The sequence below is a fragment of the Cricetulus griseus genome (assembly GCF_003668045.3).
Source record: "Cricetulus griseus strain 17A/GY chromosome 1 unlocalized genomic scaffold, alternate assembly CriGri-PICRH-1.0 chr1_1, whole genome shotgun sequence".
In the NCBI taxonomy this organism is placed as follows: Eukaryota; Metazoa; Chordata; class Mammalia; order Rodentia; family Cricetidae; genus Cricetulus; species Cricetulus griseus.
In genome coordinates this window covers 205722675-205745492 of record NW_023276807.1, presented here as the reverse complement: position 1 = coordinate 205745492, position 22818 = coordinate 205722675, and the positions used below count along the sequence as shown (strand labels likewise).

The 22818-nt window shown below is 40.2% G+C and overlaps 1 protein-coding gene across 1 annotated transcript in view; it reads left to right on the top strand.

Moving 5' to 3' along the window:
* Nucleotides 1-22281, top strand: part of LOC100772688 (armadillo-like helical domain-containing protein 4) — an 83784-nt gene extending 61503 nt beyond the window's left edge. Inside the window, exons 5-7 of the mRNA XM_035453087.1 lie at nt 14520-14551; nt 21868-22002; nt 22213-22281. Of these exons, the coding sequence (XP_035308978.1) occupies nt 14520-14551; nt 21868-22002; nt 22213-22281 (236 nt within the window). The remainder of the gene's footprint in view (nt 1-14519; nt 14552-21867; nt 22003-22212) is intronic.
* The last annotated feature ends 537 nt before the right edge of the window (nt 22282-22818 follow it).

Here is a 22818-nt window from a genome sequence, read left to right as displayed (position 1 = left end):
CTCTTCTCTGTGGCTATTTTTTCATTGATTTTGGTTGTTACTTTTTTGTTTTTTGTTTTTAATCTCCTAACACTGACATTTTCTGCTCCTTGATCAAGAAGTCTAGTGGGTTGATATTCTTATTTATCAAGTCAAAGGTTTAATTAAGGGATAAAGCATTTTCAAGCTGCATGCCAATGACTTCAATCTTCCTGCTTACTGTTGTCATTGCTTCCACAAGTTTCCCTTCTGTATCTTACATGTCATGTGACACATAAGCTTCACCTCTTGCAAACGACCCTCTCACATTCTACGTGTGCACACTCTTCTTTTTTTCCTCATCTCATTTCCAATATATTCCTGGTGCTGTTTTTAGAGTTGTTGTTCCCTACAAGAAATTTGCTCTGTTCTTAGAAAAACTGTCAAGTTCTCCCCAGAAGCCAATAGGCATAAAGAGATGAGTTTCCAGTTGAACCCCAAGTCACAAGAAGGATGGAAAGCAGCCATATTGGTGGGCATATCAGGAATGTTGAACATCACCACAGGAAACCTGGTTTCCTTTCAGACACATTACTGGTAACTTTGTTCCAATAATCTCTTTGGAAAACCATGTCACTCATCAAAGAACACGACCATTTAATGTTGCTCCTTCTGTAATTGAGTCCACTCCCCTTGGCGTAGCTTTACATTTTCAGAAGGGAGGAAGTATAAGTTAGCAAAGCTCACATAGATGTCCCGCAGGTGACAGCATCAAAGATGTGATTGTCTTAGAGAAAGAAGGCTTAGCTGGGTAGTGCAGCCAAGCTATCTGAGGTGCTGGAATAAGAGGAAGAAGGCTTGAGTTATTTTTGTTATAACTCTCCAGAGAATCTAATGTCACTGGCACATATCTTGGGAAGGGTCCTCTGGAATAACATATAGAAGTTCCCTTCTTCAGCATTCTGTGGCAGCTAAAACTGACAACTTGACTGGCTTTCTCCTCATCACACTCAGGGCTGCAGCAGTTTTCCTGTTCTGCAAAGGGACCTCTGCTTTCCTCTGCTATATTCCCCCACCCCTGCTCTCCCAGCTTATCTCTTTTTTCTTTTTGTTTTACTTTTTGTTTTATTTTGAGATAGGGTCCCACACTGTAGCCCAGGCTGGCCTTGAACTTGCTATGTAGCCCAGGCTAGCCTGGAACTCATGGTGGTCCTCCCTCCCTAGCTTTGTGAGTGCTGGGATGATAAATGTGTACTGCCATGCTCAGTTCTTAGTTTCTGCTCTCTTGACATCCCTGCGCATTCTTCCATGTCACCGAGTTTTTCTGTGTGATTGACTAAGTTGGTGATTGACCTGGCTTTTGACTTGGAGTCTTGACACCCTAAAGTCTTTTTTCCAATTTTCCCAAGGTCCAAATTATTTCATACTGTGCCACCTTAGTTCTTTTGCCTCAGAGTCCATTTAGGAGCTGAGCTAAGTTAGATTGTGCATTAATCTTAGAAGGCAAATGGCCCATGGGGGAAGTCTGTGCAGTTGTGGTCAAGAGCACAGGCTATGAGTCAGCCCTTCTCTGGACTTGCATCCCAGCTCTGTCCAAGGCAAGGTGTGTGATCTTGGGCAATTGGTTTACCACTCTTGTCTCAGTGCTCACCTTATCACATGGATATAATGGCTGGGCTTACCTTGTGTTACATAAAGGATAATTAAGTCCATCAAGGTAAAGACCTTAGATCAGTGTGTTTGCTACAAAGTGCCATGTGTAGTACCAGGTTTTAGCTATTACTAATATATTAAAAACTCATGTTCTGAGTCTGCTGGAAAGAAAATGGATAGATTTGATTCATGCTTAGCTAAGGGAGCACACACCATGAGAAATTTTATTCTTTGTGCTCACATTTAGATGTAAATACATTAGAATCAGCATCTTTTATGTTATTATTTGATTGACTCCATAGTAGCTGAGCAAGGTTTGTCATAGGAAAGCCTGGCTTTTGGTTGTCTCATGATCAGATTCATATGATACAGTGAAGACTGGATCTTGATACTTACAGAAAATGGTGGAGGGAGAAGCGTTTCCTCCAGCCTTGTGATCTGAGCTTTCCATGTTGCTAGAGACCAGCTCCAAGCAGTCAGTGAGGCTGCCACAGTGAACTGGGGCCAAAATCATTTTAGACATTTTCTGAATTCTACTTAATCCACAAAGCTAGCTTATTTTTATGGTACTATAGATGAACTGTCAGATTTAGTGGGCTTTTATATAGCCTTCTGCATTTTTTGCAATAACATTATAATAAAATAATTTGTTAGCACTGGAAGGCCATAAGACTTTTTATCTTGTAGAAAGAATTTGTCTATATAATTTTCATATTTAAGAAAGAAGAGACTAAATGCCAGCTTATAAACTGTGCTGGGCAGATTATGAAAAACAACTCCTTGGGGCATTTGTTACAGCTCTGAGTGTTGAAGCACAGAGCTGCTGAGAGGGACCTGGCCATCTGTATTTTTGCCAAGTTGATCAGGTAATGATGTCAAGGTTGTTCTCCATATTCTTCCAGCTCTTCACCTTCAGAAATGAGATAATGGTACTTGTCCACTTCCCACTGTCCAAGGGAGTGATGAGAATTAACGAGGTAATTTCCATAAGTGATTCTGGAGGAAAAGTACAATTTCAATGAAATTGTCAAAGGCAGAATTGAAGTGGAATAAGTCAGCATATGGATTGCTCCCCGGGCAGAGAGGTAACTCAGGCATTGGAGACGGCAGCAAGAATCTATGGTTGTAACCAGACTGTCCTGGAACTTGCTATGTAACTGAAGATGACTTTGATTCCCTGATCTTCCTGCCTCTACCTTTTACACAATTTAATCCATTCTACCATGTTTCTTTTTCCCTTAGAGAAACTCAGCCTACTTTACAATGTGGAATGAGTTGTTTCCTAAAAGCTGACTTGAAATGGAGAGGGCGTAAACAGTTAGAAATCATAGCGAGTACCAAGGTGATCCACAACTACTGTAGCTCACAGTGTCCCATATGGGTCCTATTGGTCCTTATGTTACTTTTTTATGTCATGCCTGGAATTACCAGCATTAAGAGCATGGAAAAGAGAAATGCTTCCTGCTATGCACAGCCTTTGGTCATCATCCCTCCCATCATTTATTTGTCACCTGTCCCATCCTCTCCATCATCTCTGTAGTGTGTCATCTCTCACCATGCAATATATAATTTCTCCACCATGCCTCAGAAGTCTGGGTGTGTGTGCTGATCCTTGGTTCATGGTATTGAGACTGAGAGGCTCTTGGGAATGAGTGGGATGTCAGATATCTTTAGGGTTGCATTTCATCAGCTTTGTTTTAGTACAGAATCAACATCTTTGTCCCAGGCTCTTAGAGAGCCATAGTTATCTGTTCTAGGAGGGTACTTTATGGATCTTTTTTAGATGACAACTATGCAATTGGAAAGATTTTTATTTTAAAAAATTCTTTACAAAGCCAAGTGTGGTGTTGGGTGCCTGAGGTTCTAGCTACTTGGGAACCTGAGGGGAGGAGGATTGCTGAACAAAGTTTTTTTTTTTTTTCTTTCAAAACCAGGCATTAAATTTTGGGAAACTATTTTAAGTGCAGTGTGTCCACATATCTTCAGAATAAACAAATCTGAATAAACTCCAGCATGTAAGCCTTCCATTTTTTTGTTCATTTTAGTGAAAAGAAAATTGGTTCTTACCAGGTTCTCTGAGGAGAACTGAGATGTGTTTACTTGTAGAAAAGATTATTGTGAGGCAACACGAGGAAAAGACAAGAGAAGTGACTAGGTCAGGAAAGCACCCTCCCCCCCCCAGGGGAGGTTCCACTTCTGTGATGATATCAGCTGCAACCCAGGTCACAGCCTAAGGAACCTCTTTCCCACGTAGATAAAGCTTGTACTACACTGCAGAAAAATATTTCTGATGAGCCATAATGAAGCAGAGTTAGTGGGTTTATGAAGTATTCAGACAGTGTCATATAGGAAAAAAACAACAACAACAACAACAAAAACGGACACATCACTGAAATGTGGCTGGCTGGTAGGGACGGATGTGAGGTTACATGTCTTTACAATGGATATGTATCTGGTGCTGTGGCTTTGTATGTTATGTTCCTCCAACAGTATGATTTGGTAGATTCAAATGAAATAAAATTGTCAGTTTTAAGTAAAGTTTGAAAGTTAAGGAAGTTACGGGAACCAGTTTTCCTCTTTCTTAAAGAACTTATGTCTGTAAATGAAGTGATAAGGTCATTTATGAGGCACCACACTGTTCTGGTTTAGGAATGAGACCCTTGCTTGTGATCAGGTGTTTCCAGGTCCTTGGCAGGTTATTGAAGAATCAAAAGGACACACAGATTGTAAAATATCAAGATTACTTTATCCAAACCACCGTGACAGTACAGACCAGAATGAAGTACACTGACATGAAGGACAGCAGGCCACAGGAATGAGGTTGCTCCGTAGCCCTAAGTGACAGTCTGAGACTTCCTTTTATATTCTAAAGGAAGGAGGGATTGGTTATTAAGGACATATTTTGGATGGCGTCTATTTTGATTGACAGTTTTAAAGTTATATAGCCTTTTCTCTACTGTTCATGTTTCTTCCCATAATGCATCTGATTTTAAACATATGCATATCCAATTATGTATAGGCATACGATGGTTAATAGGAGATTCCCCCCAACTAAACGTTCACTTGGAAAGCACAGTCTCCTTATTTTGTATGCACCCAAAACCAGTTCAGACTGGAGCAGTCCCCTTAGCCTTTTATCCAGACATAACTGGATTGTAATTAAATAGAAATCTATTGGTCCCTAGAGAGGGGAGAAACTTTTTCTGTTGTTCAGGGAGGGGTGGAGATGCAGCTTGATGCAGTTGGGTATCCTCAGTTGTTAGCAGGTTGCTTGGTTTGTTGTTCAAAGAGGGGTCTGTGTGTGTGTGAATAGTTCATGCAGGTAAATGTCTCAGTCTGTCAAGTGTATTATTAGAAGAGAGGGGTGTGCATAGCCCAAACCAAGTGGAGTCCCAGGTTGCTAAACTATCCCCTATGCTTTCCACTCTCAAGAGAACTAACAAGGTAGACATCGAGGTAATAAACATTAAAGCTCTGTTATCACTATCACATTTCACTTGTTTTAACATCCTTATCATCAGTGTCTTCAGAAAACCACAAAGGATCTCTGGAGGCAATTTTGTCTTGACCAGTTGTGTTGGAGTTTCTTGACTCTCAGTTAGAAAGAAAGGTGAACTATATGCTGGGGAAAAGGGAAAATTTCCCTTCTGATGATCGCTCCCCTTCAAATCTATCTAACCCACCTCAAAGGAAAGGCCAAAAGGAAAAGGAGCAAGGAGTATCAGACTAAATTAAAGAGTCAACTAAGGATTTCCCAGGGAGCCATGCTATTCATTTGGGATCAGCAGATCATTATGATGGTGACCCATCCCATGGTAAACTGTGACCTTATTAAGAGAGGCTGTGGTAAGGGGAAATGCTTAGAGACAAAAAGAATGATGATTCCATCCGGTATTTTTGAGGCAGTACTCTGTGGTCATGGTGACTAATAACACCAGTGGCCTTGGTCCAAAGTTAAATAAGCAGTTTCTGTGTAAGTACTTTCTGTGTAAGGTTATAGCTGCCTCCAAGGAAGCCTGTGGCTCTGGTAAAGCCATTTACATAGTTACTATCAGGCAATTTTTATTGGCAGAACTTTTTCTTGATGATTCCATTTTGGTTCTGGCAACGTTCATCTCTTTCCCAGTGGAAAAGGATTCAGATGGTATTTATGTTCAGAGACTAAACAAGGTTGGATAGGAGTTCTGGAGCCCTTGTTTCTTATGAGAAGGCTCTTCTGTCCACAGGAATGTGCTTGCACTGGAACCTGCCATTCATCCTTGCCTGGGAGTCATGACAGGGGAAGCATCTGTGCTGCACAGGTGTGATGGCCCCAGGAACTGGGTGGGGACGCAGGATCCTGTGAGGCAAGTGAAATAGCTTATACTTTCTCTTAAGGGCAACAAGCTTTGGAGGGATTTTAAACAGAAAGTAATTATATCAAATTGCCTTGGGAAATGATAGCCTAGAAGGAAATGAGGATGCATCTGAGGGACAAGATGAAAACTCATTTTAGCCCAATTAGGAAGCAAGTGTGGCAAAAACCAATGCCAGGGAAGACTGTTCAGGATACATTTGTCCAATGTCCATTGGGGATCTTTTTCTTTCTGTGAATAACTAGGTCTTACATTTCAGTGTACTAGTTTACCATGGTTTGCATCAAAAATTTTGGAGCAACCAAGTGTGAAGGTATACTCCTTTTATCCCAGCATCTAGAAGGCAGAGAAAGTGGATCTCTATGAGTTCAAGGTTGGACTGGTCTATACAGTGAGATCTAGGCCAGTCAGAGCTACATCAAAAGACTTTGTTTTGAGGAGGAGGAAGAGGAGGTGGAGAAGGAGCACCTTTTTAAGAGTGAAATGTTCCCAGTGGTGGAAGTTCTTGCTGAAGTCTGCTCCAAAGTCTCTGTGTCAAAAATAAGACCTTACACAAACCTTAGAAAACTTTCCCAGTAACACTGTTCCACAGGGAAAGTGGCTGCTATTTGCCTAGCTTCTTAATGCTCATTTGTAACTTCCCACAGTGTTAATGGCCTTTAGAATTTTACATTATGAAGAAAATAAACTTATTATTAATAATGTATATAGCTATATTGCCAATTAAATGAAAGGTTTCTAAGTTGCTCCATCTGCAAAGGATCCAGGATTTGTTTGCTAGTGGATAAAAATGGATCTATTTTGGTGGATGGGTGACTTTGGGACCATTCACAGCTGGACAACTCATAAGTTCATGTGGAAATGAATCTCAGGGACAATCAGATTTTATTTCTAGTGGCTAATTGATGCTCAGAGGTTTGGGATTCAATTATGCCTGCTTAAAAAAAAGAGGAGAGAGAATTCAATTTCTTTTAAACCTAACTGCAGTGTTCATTTCAACTCATAGTTATATGAATCTTTGTAGTTATTTTCTAGTACACTACCTTGTCCTCAATACATTCTCAGCAAATATTGGCTACATTGTAGAACTCTTCTAATTTTATTGAAATGTATCAAATTATAAACCTAATTCAATTGCTGGATAAATACACTCAATGAATTGAAAGCAGGGTGGTGAGGAGAAATTTGCATGCTGGTGTGCATGTAGCAGCTTTATTCACAACACCTAAAATGTGGAAGCAACCTTTGTCCATCATCAGGAATAGAGAAGCAAAATGTGGAGTGTCATTCAGGCTTAAGGGAAAAGACTATAAAACATATTATACCATGTGTGGTCTTGAAAACAATATGGTAGACAGAACATGGCAGTCAGAGGGGCAAATATTGTATAATTCTAGTTATGTGAGTGGTTAGGGTGGTTGGAGTCATAGAGGAAGAGTGTAGAATGGTGATCACTGGGAAGGAGACAAAGAGTCAGTTTTCTGGAGGTCAACAGAGGATGGATGATGACAGCCTGAGCATATTTAATGCCATCAAGATGTATACTTGAAAGTGACTATGATGGTATATCACATAGATGCAATCTAAAAATAGGAAAGAAGAATCGGGTGTATACCATTGCTTCTAACTCATTCCAGAAAAACAGCTTAAACAGGAGATCATTTCAATAAGAAGACTTCTTTACACTGGACAGGCTACACTGGCCCCATTTGCTCCAGTAGAGAACGTTAAGTGGTCCACAGCTGGGACTGAGGCATGATTGGATATGAGTTTTGTTCTTTCCCTCTTAGTAGCATGCCCTTGACTTACAGAATGATACAGATCATTCTTTACCCTATCTTTTGTCATTTAGCACCTTCATTTTTATTTACTTAGAACAACAATTTCTAGGTTCATGCATGCAAAAATAGTTCATTTTTGTGGCTGGGTAATGTGTCACCATGTTTTGTCTGTTAGTTGATAGACATTTGAGTTGATTATTCATTTGGATATTTGAATGGTTCTGGTGTTAATATTTATGACCAAGCATTTGTTTAAGTACCTATTCTCAGTACTTTAGGTATGTACCTATGAGTGAATTAAAAATTATCTGGTAATTCTATGATCAGCTTTTGGGGAGCTGACAGGTTGTTTTCTACAGTGGTTTTAATTTCTCTCTATCTTTACCAACACTTGTCATTTCCTACTCTTTTAAATGAGCCTCCTGGTTTAAACTGGTTATAAAGTAGTATCTCACTTTGGCTTTAATTTGCATTTCTTTAACAACTAATAACAAGCAACATATTTTATAAGCTTGTTGGCTGTTTGTATGAATGCTACCAGTTGCAGGGATGGACTTAAAAAACATTATGCTAAGCAGAATGACACATACATTGTGTTAGGTACTATGCACATCTATTCATGTGCCATGTTCCAAACATGTATGAGTCAGGAAGTCAGTAGTTCCTGGGGGTTTTGTAGAGAGGTTCTTATGGAATTATATACTAAAAGTGTTTTGGAACTCATTAGAGGTAGTGGCTGCATAATTGCAAATATGTTGAATGTTGTTGAATTGTCGCTTCAAACCCCCATTTTTGCTATAAGAATATTGTCCCAATTATAAAAATGTACCTAGTTTAAAGTTAAACCTGAATCTGCAGTTTCTGCATAGGGTGGACTGAGTGACTGTGGATTCTCACCTTCTGCTAGAAGGCAGGGAAACACTGGATAAACCAGTGTTCTCAAAGCATATTGATCTTGACAATGTGCATAGCTGATCTTGACAAGTAATCTCTTGTTGCCAGAAGAGGCAATGTGAAACCCAAGCAGTGTTGCTCCAGGTGATGCATGGTGGACTATGGATGTGGGAACAATGGACCAAACACAGAAACTGGGATGAAAGGAAGAGTTTAAAACCAACACATGATCAAGAGACATGGCCTTGGGCTGGTGTGGGACAGGGAGCAAAGCTGGAGTTCCTGAGCAATAAAAGTGTTCAGTGAACACTGCCTCCACTCCCAGGGAAAGAGTCCAGGTACATACCTTATCCCCCCCCACACACACACAGACCTGAGAATCACTGAAGGAACACTGCTCACCTCAGTTTCTGACTGCCAATGAGAAGAAAAAAACACTCGAAATTCCAGGCTTGACTTCATGACCCAGAAAGGTGAGGGTCCAGGTCCTGGTGTGCACAGCACAGGCAAACAGGAAACTAGTCATTTGTTTTCACACTTCTGCAATTCAAGATCCCTGTGGAAAACCAGCCTCCATTGAAGAAATAAGTTCACAGAAAAAAAAAAAGCCAACTCATGAAGGAAATAAATGGTCCAGCAGGAGGGGAAGTAAGGGAACGCAGGAAACACCCAGCAGTGGTACAGATGTTCATCCTCCAAGCAGCTGAGATACAAGGGGAGGAGAGCAACTCCCCCCACACTCAGTGATGGAGCAACTGCTCCCATTAGCCCAGGGACACCTCAATGAAGAAACTGGAAAGAAAAAAGGCAGAGTCTGGGGGCCTGACCTCCTCTTCTGTGTTGGAGACCAAGACCCTTAGGCTTTCCTTTGGGGATCAAGAGCCCAGGGAAGTTCAGGTAACTCATTTTGGTGACAGTCAAGTTCCACCCTTGAGGATATTTACTGTGATACTTGAGTGATCTTTTGTTTTAACATAGAAAATACTACACATGCTTAATGTCTACAACTTGATGAGCTTGGGGATAAGGGCATATTCCTGACACCAAGATCAGAAAAAATCCCAGTTTTCCCCTGTCTCCCTCATCATTATCATCACCATCCCTTTCTATTAAGAACCCTTAACATAAGACGTACTTTCTTAATGAACGGGACTTAAGTTTTCTCAACACAGACACAAACACAATGTGCAATTATGCATGTAAACACATCAGATTATAATGATCATTTCACAGTGCATACACATGTCAAAACATTGTTGTATACTTTAGCAAAAGGCTTATCCTTGTAGGAAAAATTTAAGAATATGGTATAATACTATTGGCTTCAGGTATTGTACTGTATGGAAGATCTCCAGACTTATTTATCTTACAGAACTGTAGATTTCCCCCATTGAACCAGCAATGCACAGATGTTCTTAGGCAAATATTTGCCTTAATTTCTCTTGAGAGTGTAGTTGACATTGCTTAGTACTGTGGAGAGGGAAGCCTTGTGAACTGCTAAGTGGGACTTTAGGAAAACAAATCCTGAAGCAGCCTCTAAAATCACTTTAGTGCTCATTCAGCACTCTGCTGCTAATTGATTTCACCTGTTGGCTGTGCCAAAGCAGTGGGAAGTGGGAGCTTCCCGTGATTAAGGAACAATATTTCCAGAACTCTAGATTACCAGTGGCAAATGAGGCCTCCAGGAAATGTCCTGTTCACCTCAGCCCTGAGTCCAAACCATGGCTTTTGTCACTGAAGCCCAGAATTCATATGAAGAAGAGGGGTGTCATGTGGCCCTATCAAAAGCTAATGTGTTCGACACATTACATAGCAATTGAGCATGAGGAAGGCTGTGTGCAGGGCTAATGGGCTTCTTAACTCTTGTTAACAAGGGATGATGATTTTCACATCAATGGCTCTGTTAAGCAGCTCACCTAGACTTTTTTTCCAATGGAATTTTGAAAACAGCAAACTGGCTATTAAAAACAGAGTGGGTTCTAGTATCCCACTTACTGGGTGAATATCTAAAGAAAAGGAAATGAGCATATCAGAGAATACCCATCTCCTATGTTTGCTGCAGTACTATCCATGCCACACAAGATAAGGGGTCAATGAGGTAGCCATCGATGTCACTGGATAAAGATCATGTGCAGGGCAGAGTGTTACTCAGCCATGAAAGTAAGAAATTCTGCAATCTCTGGCAACTTGAAAGGAGCTGGAGATGTTTGTGTTCAGTAAAATAAGTCAGGCCCAGAAAGGCAAGTGCTATGTGATGTCACTGATATGTGGACTCTAGAAATAACATATCTCAGAGGTGCAGAGACTGGAAAGCATAGGAGGAGGGGATACAAGAGAGATAAGAGGACAACAAATTGTAGTTACATAGGGGGAATGAGGTCTAGTGTCCCCAGCATAGTAGGACAGAAATATCATACATTAAAACACATAATATACATGAGACCACAATTGCTACAATTTAATTATATATTTTGCAAAGGTTTATGTTGTTCGCACTCTTTTACTCTTTTGGGAGGCCTGCCACCCAGCTCCCAAGTAAATATACAAGGGGGCTTAATAATTACTTAAGAATGCTCAGCCTTAAGCTTGTCTTGTTTTTAGCCAGCCTTTCTTAACTTAAATTATCCAATCTACCTTTTGCCCCTGGTCTTCTTCCTTTTCTTACTTCTGTATATCTTACTTTCACTCTTCCTCTGTGGCTATCTGTGTAGCTGCAGGTCTGGCCCTTACTGCCCTCCTCTCTTTTTCTTACTACTCCATCCTCTCAGAGTTCTCCTCCCATTTATTCTCTGTGCCAGGCAGTCCTGACTGCCCTTTCTCCTCTCTTGCCATTCATCTATTTAATAGTCCAACCAGGTGTTTTAGGCAGGCAAAGTAACACAGTTTCACAGAGCTAAACCAATGCAACATAAAAGAATGCCACCAGATCCACCAGACTAGGTAGGTGTGGGGCTATTTCCAACTTGTTTTCCTCTGCCCTGCTTGGGGACACCTGAGGCCAGGGGACTGCTCACAGGATCCCAATTGGGCAGGATCCAACATATCCAGAGACTGCCAAGGCTCCAGTACCAGTCCTGCCTCCATCCATGGGTAGCGGAGAGACATCAGAGTATTGAAGCTGTTTGCACCTACCAGAAGGGAACCTTGGTCCCATACCCACCAGGAGAGGAAGAGACTCCTATACCCACCAGAAGAAAGGATGGGAAGAAGACAATATAAAAACACATTCAACAACAGAAAAACCAATATGACACCACCGGAATCTAGGAACTCTACACCAGCAAGAACTGAACATCACAATGCAGATGAATCAGAAGAGAATGACCTTAAAAACACTTTCATGAAAATGATAGAGGGCCTCAAAGAGGATATGAGAAAATTCCTTAAAGAAATGGAAGAAAAACAAACCAAAAATACAAGAAATCAACAAATCTCTCAAGAAAACAGTTTAAGAACTAAAAACCGAAATAGAGACAATAAAGGAAGCACAATCTGAGGGAATGCTGGAAATACAAAAGCTGGGTAAATGATCAGGAAATACAGATGCAAGCATAACCAACAGAATACAAGAGATGGAAGAGGGAATCTCATGAGCTGAAAATACACTGGGAGAAATAGACTCATGAACCAAAGAAAATCTTAGGTCCAACACAACATATCCAGGAAATATGGGATACCATGAAAAGACGAAACCTAAGAATCTCTCTCAGTTGTGGAGGGTGATGCTTACCAATTGTTTTCTCCTCTGGTGAATAGTGGGAAATAATATCATATGTCTTCCTTTTAGGGGAGGGATGTCTCCTTCATTTGAGAACCATATATTTCCATGTGCTTAAGGTTTATGACCACCTTTTCTTTTTTTTTTTTCTTTTTTTTTTTTTTTTTTTTTGGTTTTTCGAGACAGGGTTTCTCTGTGGCTTTGGAGGCTGTCCTGGAACTAGCTCTTGTAGACCAGGCTGGTCTCGAACTCACAGAGATCCACCTGCCTCTGCCTCCCAAGTGCTGAGATTAAAGGAGTGCACCACCAACGCCAGTCTTTATGACCACCTTTTCATCACAGAAGTTGTGACAATATCATATACAAGTTGTCAGTCTCAGCATGGTTATCAGTAAGTGACCCAGGCAGATACTAAGTTGATTTCAAGCCAGCCTCTTGGAATCTTATGGTGCCTAACTGCTCAGTAAATAAAGACATTTTTAATGTTACTTCAAAGTAGAGATTAGGTTATCTGGCCTCTCTGTGACCTTCTCTGTAAATATCAGTTCAGAGCCTTCAGAATTAATTGCTTCTTGAACACATAGTTACTACTCACTTAGCCCTGTGCCAAGAAGTAGGTCATTCTGCTCATTGGAATCTTGCTGTTCTGTAATTATGTGAAGATTCAATGTTTATAGAAGTTGTTTATGTGACTTTAAGGCATGTAAATTTAGGATTTCTAGAGACTAATTCATAGATACAAAAATTCAATGTTTACCTTTTCTTTTTAAAAACACATTTAATACTTAAAATTTGATAAGTTTCCTTATTCTTAAATGTTGTGTGTAAGTTGGAAAACAGCTTTGTTTCTCAGGTCAGAAGTGAAAAGTTTCTGCACCCCAATAAGCCTCTCTGACAACACAGCAATCCAAATCAGACCAAATCAAACCAAATTAGAAAAAAAAACCATGTTTAATGGATACAAAGCTCCTGGATGGCCTTCCAGTCCCCCAGAGAGGAGACCAGAAAACCACGAGTTTGTTTTCTGGGCACAGTTTAAATACCCTGTGGGAGTGGTCTTGAACATCTCTGTGGGAGGAGTCATCATTTGGCAGGATTTCTGAGATGCAGCCTGGTTTGGAGAGAGATGGGGGAGGGAGCTTGGGATAGTACTTCAATCAGAATATCCCAGACTCTTTTGGCATATGGATGCCAGAAGCTGGGGAGAAGCTTCTACCAGAACAAGAAGGGTGCTTATGACTGAGCAACAAAAGTAGAGAAGGGACTGGTTTTCATTTGGTTTTAGACAGAGTAGAAATACTCTGAAATTTAGGTGCGCACAGTTTAATAAAACAATGGCCTGTGTACGGTCTTCATTTTTTTTTTTTTGTTTTGTGTTCGTCAAGACAGGGTTTCTCTGTGTCATTGGAGCCTGTCCTGGAACTCACTCTGTAGACCAGGCTGGTCTCGAACTCACAGAGATCCGCCTGCCTCTGCCTCCCAAGTGCTGGGAATAAAGGCAGCCTTAATTGGTCTTCATTAAGCCCTTCATTCATTTTGCTTCTATTATTGACGGTGGTTATTGTAGACTAGTGGGTTCTTGGACCCATTCTTTCCTCTTCAAATATAGTTACAATACTTCCCTTTGGAGCCAGAGCTGGGCTGCCTTGGTGCATCCTTGCCCTCTCCTCCCCTGTTCTCCACTATCGGATGTGCTTCAAGTGAAGCATTCTCATTGATCCTAAGGAACATCTGGTTAAAAAAAATACTATCACGGAAACAAATGAGCGCAGCACCTTGACAGTGGCTCCCTATCTATTTTCTCTCATGCCTTCTCCTACCAAAATATTCTCTGTTCAACTAAAAATGACATGAGGAGTGCAACTGCATTTCTAAATAAGTGGCTTGGTGGCACTTTGGTGCTTTAATCCCAGCATTCTGAAGCAGAGACTGGTAAATCTCTGAGTTCAAGGCCAGCCTGATCTACATAGAGAGTTCCAGGACAGCCAAAGATATGTAGAAAGAGTCAGTCTAAAAAAAATTGCTGTCATTTTGTTAATATTGTTGATATTTTTAGTATATTCCATGCAAAAGGTGTCTGGTGTATCAAGTAAAATTGTTAATGCAATACTGTGAAGTGTAAGTAGGCGATTTTGTCTGATTCTCTTGTTTTTTTCCTAGTGAGAAGTTGGATGGAGAAGCTGAAAGACAAGGTAAGGAGAGTCTCTTCTTCCCTTTGACCTATACGGAAGGGCAAATAAAAGATCTGCCAAACAGTGGAGCTCCCACAGGTTACCATTCAGGAACTCATATGTATTCATGCATACACACATGTGCATGTAATAAGGACCATAACTTGAAAGGATAGCTGTGAGGGCCATAAGAGAACATACAGGGATGAAAGGGAGAGGATGAATGTTGTAATTAAATTGCAATATAATAATAATAATAATAATAATAATAATAATAATAATAATAATACTGGAGCTTCAGTTTGCTGTCTGGGCCTCCAGCAGGAGAGGCATTGCCTTCAGATTCCTTCATGGGAACACAGGAGATAGACTCCTTATTCTCTGGAGCCTCAGCACCTCTCCTACCTACCTTCTCTTCTCTCTCTCTCTCTCTCTCTCTCTCTCTCTCTCTCTCTCTCTCTCTCTCTCTCTCTGTGTGTGTGTGTGTGTGTGTGTGTGTGTATGTGTGTGTGTGTGTGGTATATGCTCATATGTACATGTAGGTATATGTGCTTATGCATGTGTGGAGGCCAATAGATTGAGCCAGGCATCCTCTTCTATGAACCTCTACCTTGTTCTTCTAAGGCAGAGTCTCTCTCTGAACTCAGAGCTGGTAGATTTGACATACGCTGGCAGCCAGATAGCCCCAGCAATTCTCCCACATCTAGCCCTTACAGCACCAGGGTTACAGGCATATGAGAGACCCTCCATCCAATTGAAATGCGGATTCTGGGATCAGATCTCAGATCATGTAGTTGCACAACAAGTAACAAGTACTCCTAAAACATATTTTTAGGTTCGTTCATTTTATTTGATGTGTATGAGTATTTTACTTAAATGTATGAGAAATGAAGTTACAAGACAGTTGTGAGCCACCCTATGGGTACTGGGAATGGAACCTTGGTCCTTTACCAGAGAAGCCAGTGCTCTCAATCACCCAGCCTTCTCTCCAGCCCCAGCGAGCAAGCCCCCTTAACCACTGAGCCATCCCTTTATTGTCACAAATGTAAAAAACAGTTACCATGTGTGGTATGCCCACCTGAATAATATCCTTGATCTACCTGGCAGCATTTCTTTTAGGGCATATTGGCAATGTTGTTCAGTTCTATGAAACAGGAAACTGCCCTAGGTATGTAGCTTATTACAATGTGGTTTGCCACAAGGCAGTAGCAAGGCACCCTGTCTAGATGGCCAGCTGTGGAAAAGTACTTCCCTCCCCTGTATACATTCAACACATTGATTGACAATATTAATTCCTTGCCAGGTATATGTTTTCATTTTCTTTTGATTTTCAATCCTCTCCAAGTTTTCACATTGGGTAACTTTGTAATTGTAACTTGAACTACTCTCAAAATATTGATGGAATCCTGAATTCCTTGGCATAGCCCACGTCAGATCCCATTAGCACACCTCAGCTCAGGTTCAATTGGGATTTCAGTTGCTTGAAAACCATTTTAATGGTCAGGCACTTAGTTGCCTACAATTCTTCAGCCTCAAAACATCTCTGCTTATGGATTTTCAAATATTTTGTTTTATTATTTGAGCCAGTTTTCCTATATTGGAATTACTATTTTCTAATTTTGCTGTAACTTAATGTTAAAGAATAGGACATCCAATTGCAATTGAAATTATGTGATTATAGTAGTTCTTACTCCTTTCAGGAAAAATGTGCATGTATGTTTAGAATAGGTTATTTTGTTTTCATACATGTTAAAAGTGATAAAGGAAACTTTCAGACTGTTGAGGTCAGTGGCTGTTATATTTGGGTATTTGCTATGGATCTAGTTATGTCAAAGGATATGTTCAGACGGACAGATTAAGATTTAGAAGATTATGCTGAGAAAGATTTCTAATATATATGACAAAAAAATGGTTAAAAACAGGCTTAAAATTTGGCATAAAGCTGTACTGAGGTTAGATGTTGCAAACTTTATAATCTGCATGTAAATACCAATTCTTACTAGTGACCCTTTTCAGAAGCAATTTGGAAGCATGGCTGCAGCCTCTGCTGAAAGTCACTGAATGCCTTTGATTGAGAACTAAACACATATTCAACTGAGCTCTTAAACCAAACAAAACTACACTCTGAATCTGGATTCATGAATTGTTCCAATATCAGGTCTCTGTTAGCTACAGAAGCTTTAGAACATAAGGTGTTTTCAAAAGTTCTGGTTTGTTTCTTTTACTGATGTTTTAGGTTTTTGATGTTAATATTAAGGTTAATTATGAGTAACAGAAAGCCTTACCCATCATAGCTGCAGTCAAAGGTTCATGGGCAGTGTCACAGAAACAGGCTAAACAGCTTCAGTTTGATATTATACCATTTTTCACATTCATTCCCAAGGGCAATTCCTGATTCTGGGTGGCATGTCCGACTCAGCTATCTCCATATGAATCTTTATGTGCCATGGTGTCATAGTCAGAGTTAGTATTGCTGTGATGAAACACCATAACTAAAACAAACAAACAAAAAAACTTGTGGGGGTCTTATGGCGAACACTTTCACAGCACAGTTCATCATCAGAGGATATCAGGGCAGGAATTAAAGCAGGTCAGAAACCTGGAGAGAGGAGCCAATGCAGAGGTCATGGAGAGGTGTTGCTTACCCGCTTGCTCCCCATGGCTTGCTCAGTCTGCTTTCTTATAGAACCCAGGACTTGAAGTCGATGGGTGGCCACACCCACAATGAGCTGTGCTCTCTCACATCAATCACTAATTAAGAAAATGCCCTACAAGCAAATATTATGGAGGCATTTTCTCAACTGAGGTCACCTCCTCTCAGATGACTATACTTTTTTCAAGTCGACATAAAACTAGCCAACACACATGGATTTATCAACTGATCCCTCTATAATACTCAGCTTCCTGGAAGGCAAGGAAGAAATAATTTAATTCTGCCCCCTCCCATTTGAGATTAGAAATTGTTCAGTCAGCTGGACAGTGGTGATGCACACCTTTAATCCCAGAACTAGGAAGGCAGAGGCAGGTAGATCTATGAGTTTGAGGCCAGCCTGTCTACATAGTAAGTTCCAGGATGGCCAGATCTACACAAAGAAATCGTTTAACTACCAAACAAGGAAAATGGATATTGATAGATAATTAGTTCCCATACCTTAACTTTCCTTTGTACTTTGTACAAAGGAAAACTTAACTTTGTACACATTGATAGTATTTGTTAGACCAAGCTTATTTTGGTTACCTAATATTATGTCTTTTCAACATCAAAATTGATTCTTCAAAATGAAAATGTGTAATAAAGACAGTGTTGGTAGTAAGTCACCAAGGCCATTCTGGTTCTTCTAGCTTTAGGGAAGTGTCCAGAAAACAGTGACCTAGATTGTATTTCATAACAGAGATTTTCAAGGTGGCATCTGGGCTAGCATCTTCAGAAGCCCCTGGAGCTTGTCAGAAATACAGATTCTCAGATATCACTCCAGACCTGAGTTAGAAACTCTGAGGATGTGGTCCAATAGTCTGTGTTATGACGTCTGACAAGTCACCCTGATGTGTGCTCCAGTTGGAGAGATACTGCTACATGCGTGGAGAGCACAAGGCCCAGTCTCGGAACGGCAGATTTGAGGCAGTGCAATGAAGTATGCATTTGTTTGTTTGTTTTTAGAGTCTTATGTAGCCCATGCTGACCTCTAACTCACTATGTAGTTGAGGATGACTTTGAATTTCTCATCTTTCTGCCTCCACCTCTCAAATGCTGTGATTACAGGTGTGTACCACTATGCTTGGTTTAATGAGGTGCCAGGGATTGAACCCAAGACCTTGTGCATGCTAGGCAAGGACTCTACCAATTGAACTACATCGCCAGTGCCTTTCATGGGCTTTCTTACAGCTTTCTTGAAAACAGATGTTTCTGAACTAATGTATTTTCTTAAGAAAATTTCAAAGGCAAGCACATAAATGCAAGTATTTATACTATATACTATATACATATAGTAGATTTTTGTTTGTTTATACTATATTTTAAATGCTTATTCTTCAGGGGTAATAATTTACAATTCATAGACAAGATATAAAAATAAAAATAGCACCAAGAATATCTCTACCATTTTCAACATGGATGCACCAACTGCTAACATTTTACTGCCTTGGATTTTTTTTTTTATTTGTGAGTACATTCCCTTCCATATTTTTACCTGAACCATCTGATGATAAATTGCATAGATTATGGCCTATTTATTCCTAATTCTTCAGTGTATATAATCTAAGAATAAGAACATTCTGCTATCAAATCTTACTGCAGTTTTTAGCTTGAGCCCATTTAACATGGCTACAGTACATTTATGTTCTCTGATACCTGCAGTGCAACTTTTCAACAGACCAAAAATGACCATCATAAAAATATTCTTTTGCCTCTAGTATAAGATCCCATCAACAATTATATAACATATCCTTTTATCATACTGTGATGATATCTTGCTTATACAAATAAAGCTTGTGTGAAGATCAGAGGGTGGCGCGTTGCACTAGCTAACCACAGAGGTCTAGAGGTCTGTACAGACAGACAGGAAATGAGATGGCTGGGTAGAGAGAGGATGTAAGCAGGAAGAAACAGGAATTCACTCTTTTCTGCTGGGAAGCTAATGAGGTAAAGGTGGCTTTGGCTTGCTTCTTCTCTGGTGTCTCAGCATTTTACTCTATATCTGACTCCAGGTTTTTACTATTTAGACCAATTAAGAATTCCATTTACAACATACTTCTTCTATTTCCTTTCATCATATTGAAGCTGTCTTTTTTTACAATATACATATTTTTGAAGAATATAGTTTTTATATAAAATAGAATATCCATCATTTTAGGCTTGCTGGCTGTTCTGCCATGATTAGACTCACTTTGTATAGTCTGGGCTGGAAAAACACATGGTTAAACTGCATCCTCTGGATGTCATTTCTGGATGCATATGCACAGCCAATGATTTTGAAAAAAGAAAAGCTACTAGGCAGAATTGATAACTTAAAAAGTAAGTGCATGCTATCTTGTTTTAGTTCTGAAAAAGATTAAGTGATAGGCAGCCCCGAGGAAAACCTTATTTTGCCTTAGTCAGCTTTGGAGAACATGTGGTTACATTGTATTAAAAGGTGAGCTGAAGGCTTCAGCCCCATCTTGTAACTCATTTTCTATTTGAAGTAAAAGCAAATACCACTAAAAAAGTGAAAGATACAACTGAATGTGTGTGTGTGTGTGTGTGTGTGTAGACAGTTGTTGTTATTTGATATTCCAAAGAACAGAATATTGTCCTATGAATGTACAACCTGAAAAGATTCATTAATGTATTTATTAATTTGACCATTGTTCACATTAAGTATGTTACATTTCAATGCACTGAAAATACTGATTTTTAAAAATTCTGTATTTTTGATGATGTATTGTCCAATATTTCCCTACAAGGAATATTATAAAGTGTTTATAAGATTCAAGTGGATCGGAAAGAATTTTAGAAAAATGTTGATTTTTCTACAGAGTGTATGAATTTGTTGAAGAATCACTGGGATTTGTTTCTCTGTTGAAAACACTACATTGATTTAAAAGAATCCCATTGTTCTTAAATTAATGAAAAAAAAGTCCATATTTTGCCCCAATTTAAAACTCTGGGATACAAGATCAATGAGGGAACTGCTGAGCACAGGCCAGGATGGGGGGTGGGTAGGGTGGCTGTGTGAGGGAGCTTCTGCTCCTTCACATGCAGGTTTAGAGAAAGCAGCACAGCCTATAGGCCTAAGTGCTTTCTGAAAACCCCCTCTCTCTCTCTCTCTCTCTCTCTCTCTCTCTCTCTCTCTCTCTCTCTCTCTCTCTCTCTCCTTTCCCCCTCTCGCTCTCTCTCTCTGTATGTGTGTGTATGTGTCTGTGTCTCTGTCTGTCTGTCTGTCTGTCTGTCTGTCTGTCTTCTGTCCATTTGTCCATCCATCCATCTGTCTGTACCATCTCATTTTGGCTCACTCTGAAAGGCACTGGAAATAGTTTTTCTGAACTAGAAATTAAATCATTAGGAGCTAGGGAGATGGCTCAGTGGTTTAAGAGCCTTTGCTGCTCTTGCTGAGGACAGAATTATGTTCCTGTAACCCATGTGGCTAACAACCACCACATACTAGGTGCGATGGATGTCTTCTGCACTTACTTGGCAAAACACATACACTAAGGCACAAATACACACATCACACACAGACATGAATTAAATAAACAAATCTTAAAAGGAGAAATAGTTATGAAGACTTCTCCTTTCTCAGGAAAAAACTGTTTACTTATTATAGATTTTAAAAGTTATAACTGCAATGTATTTTGTCTAGTTGGGGTGTAGCCTTATGCTCGCCTGTGAAAAGGTTCTAGGTTGGTATATACCCATGCAGCCCACAGGGGTTTTACTGCAAAGTTCTACCTCAGGGAAAGGGCATTGCTCCAGGAGTGGGTGGGTCCTGAACTCTTCACTGAAGCACTGGGATGTGCTAGGATCTCACTGTACTCTCAGGACTCAGGTGTACATAGTCACCTTGGGCATACTGGGAACACCTGAGACTCCTTGAGATGTAGCTATGTTAACAGCAGTGATCTTTATGGCCTGCTCACCTGGGACTGAGGCCACTATTTTGGTTTTGATCACTGGGCACATTGATTCACTCAGAGACCCATTTCTCCTTGTCCTTATTAACAATTAACCCACCTCTTAATTCCTGTGCCTGTCCCTTTCCTTGTCTGTGGTGCTCTCACCTTCTACTCACAATGCACTTTTATCTTTCCTTTTATTATTGTAATACAGCTGAGAAGCCTGGGAGCTGGAGGACCAAAAGGAGGGCAAGAGAGTGAGCCCTCCTTTACCCTCCAAGGAACACAGTATTCCAGAGGACACTTCAACTCCTTGGCATGCAACTCAGGCTGTTTCCAATTTATTGCATTTTAATAGCCCTGGCATTCTCAGAAGCCCACTCCATCCATCTTTAGTACAAATTATATTTCTGTCATCAAAAATTGATGTTGACAAATGTGCATAATCAAGTGGCTGGAGGGGCCACTAGGTCTGGCTGATTTATTTCCAAACTTACTTCGTAGGGATTTGAAATATCAAAAAAGAAAGAAAGAAAAAGAAAAAAAAGGTTGTTATTTTTTTCTGTTGCTTTCTTCCCTCCAAACTCCAAAGCAGAACCTTTGTTACAGGTTTCCTTCTAAATTATAACATAGGAGACAGAAGGATACAAAGCATCTACAAACCTGCTGCTATGTAGCAGGGACAAGGAACTGGGAATCCAGGCGTCTGTGTAGCATCCTGATACCTGTCTCTCTCCTTCTATGTTCAGGCTGGCTACATGTCTGGAATGCTGGTGCCTGTCGGGGTAGGGATAGCTGGAGCCTTGTTCATCTTGGGAGCACTCTACAGTATTAAGGTTATGAATCGCCGAAGAAGAAATGGCTTCAAAAGGCATAAAGGGAAGGTATGCAAGAAACAAGAGCAAACCTAGTCAGTTGCAAATAATTCTTCCCTGCTTGCTTAATTTGCCTGATAGAGTACAGAGGATTTAATGGTGCAAGAAAGACTTCTGCTCAGAGTGTTTTATATTAGTTGTTCTCCCGTTCTTTAGAGTGGGTCTGCTTCTTGGTTTTGCAGATCAAGAGTTTAATGCTTTCCCGTTTTCTTTCCCCAGCAGAGAGAATTCAACAGCATGCAAGATAGAGTGATGCTGTTAGCTGACAGCTCTGAAGACGAATTCTGAGATGGACTTGGGTTTAATGCAATGATATTATTGCTTTATTTTTATTTGGGGGCAAAAAGAAGAAAGAAAAGAAATAAATAAAAACAACAATATCTCACCAGCTTGCTGCTACTGGGCCCTTGGTGCAGCCCTTTTCTCTGCTGGAGAGTAGATTTTTCTTGTGCTGAGCAAATTGTACAACCTGTACAATCAACACAGCATGCAGTGTTTGGTCACTCTGTAGTGTGTTTGCCATCACCAAGGGCTGTGATTTAGAAACACAGAGTACACATGTTCCGTCCCTGCAGCTGAGTTAGGTAGAGTAAATATCTTGTATTTTTCCATCATGTTTTTCTTGGTTTGGGTCACTGGACTGAAGTGAATGCTGTTGCCATGAGAGCATCCTTGATTTTGACAGGCAATGTCTAAGGAAGAATAGTAACTCCTCATAATCCTCATGTACAAATGAGCTCCAGCCATCCCTCATGTGGGATGATGGGATGTTAGAGCCTTTCTCATTTTCTTTGGGATGCAATTTCTTCTTCTATACCAAATAAC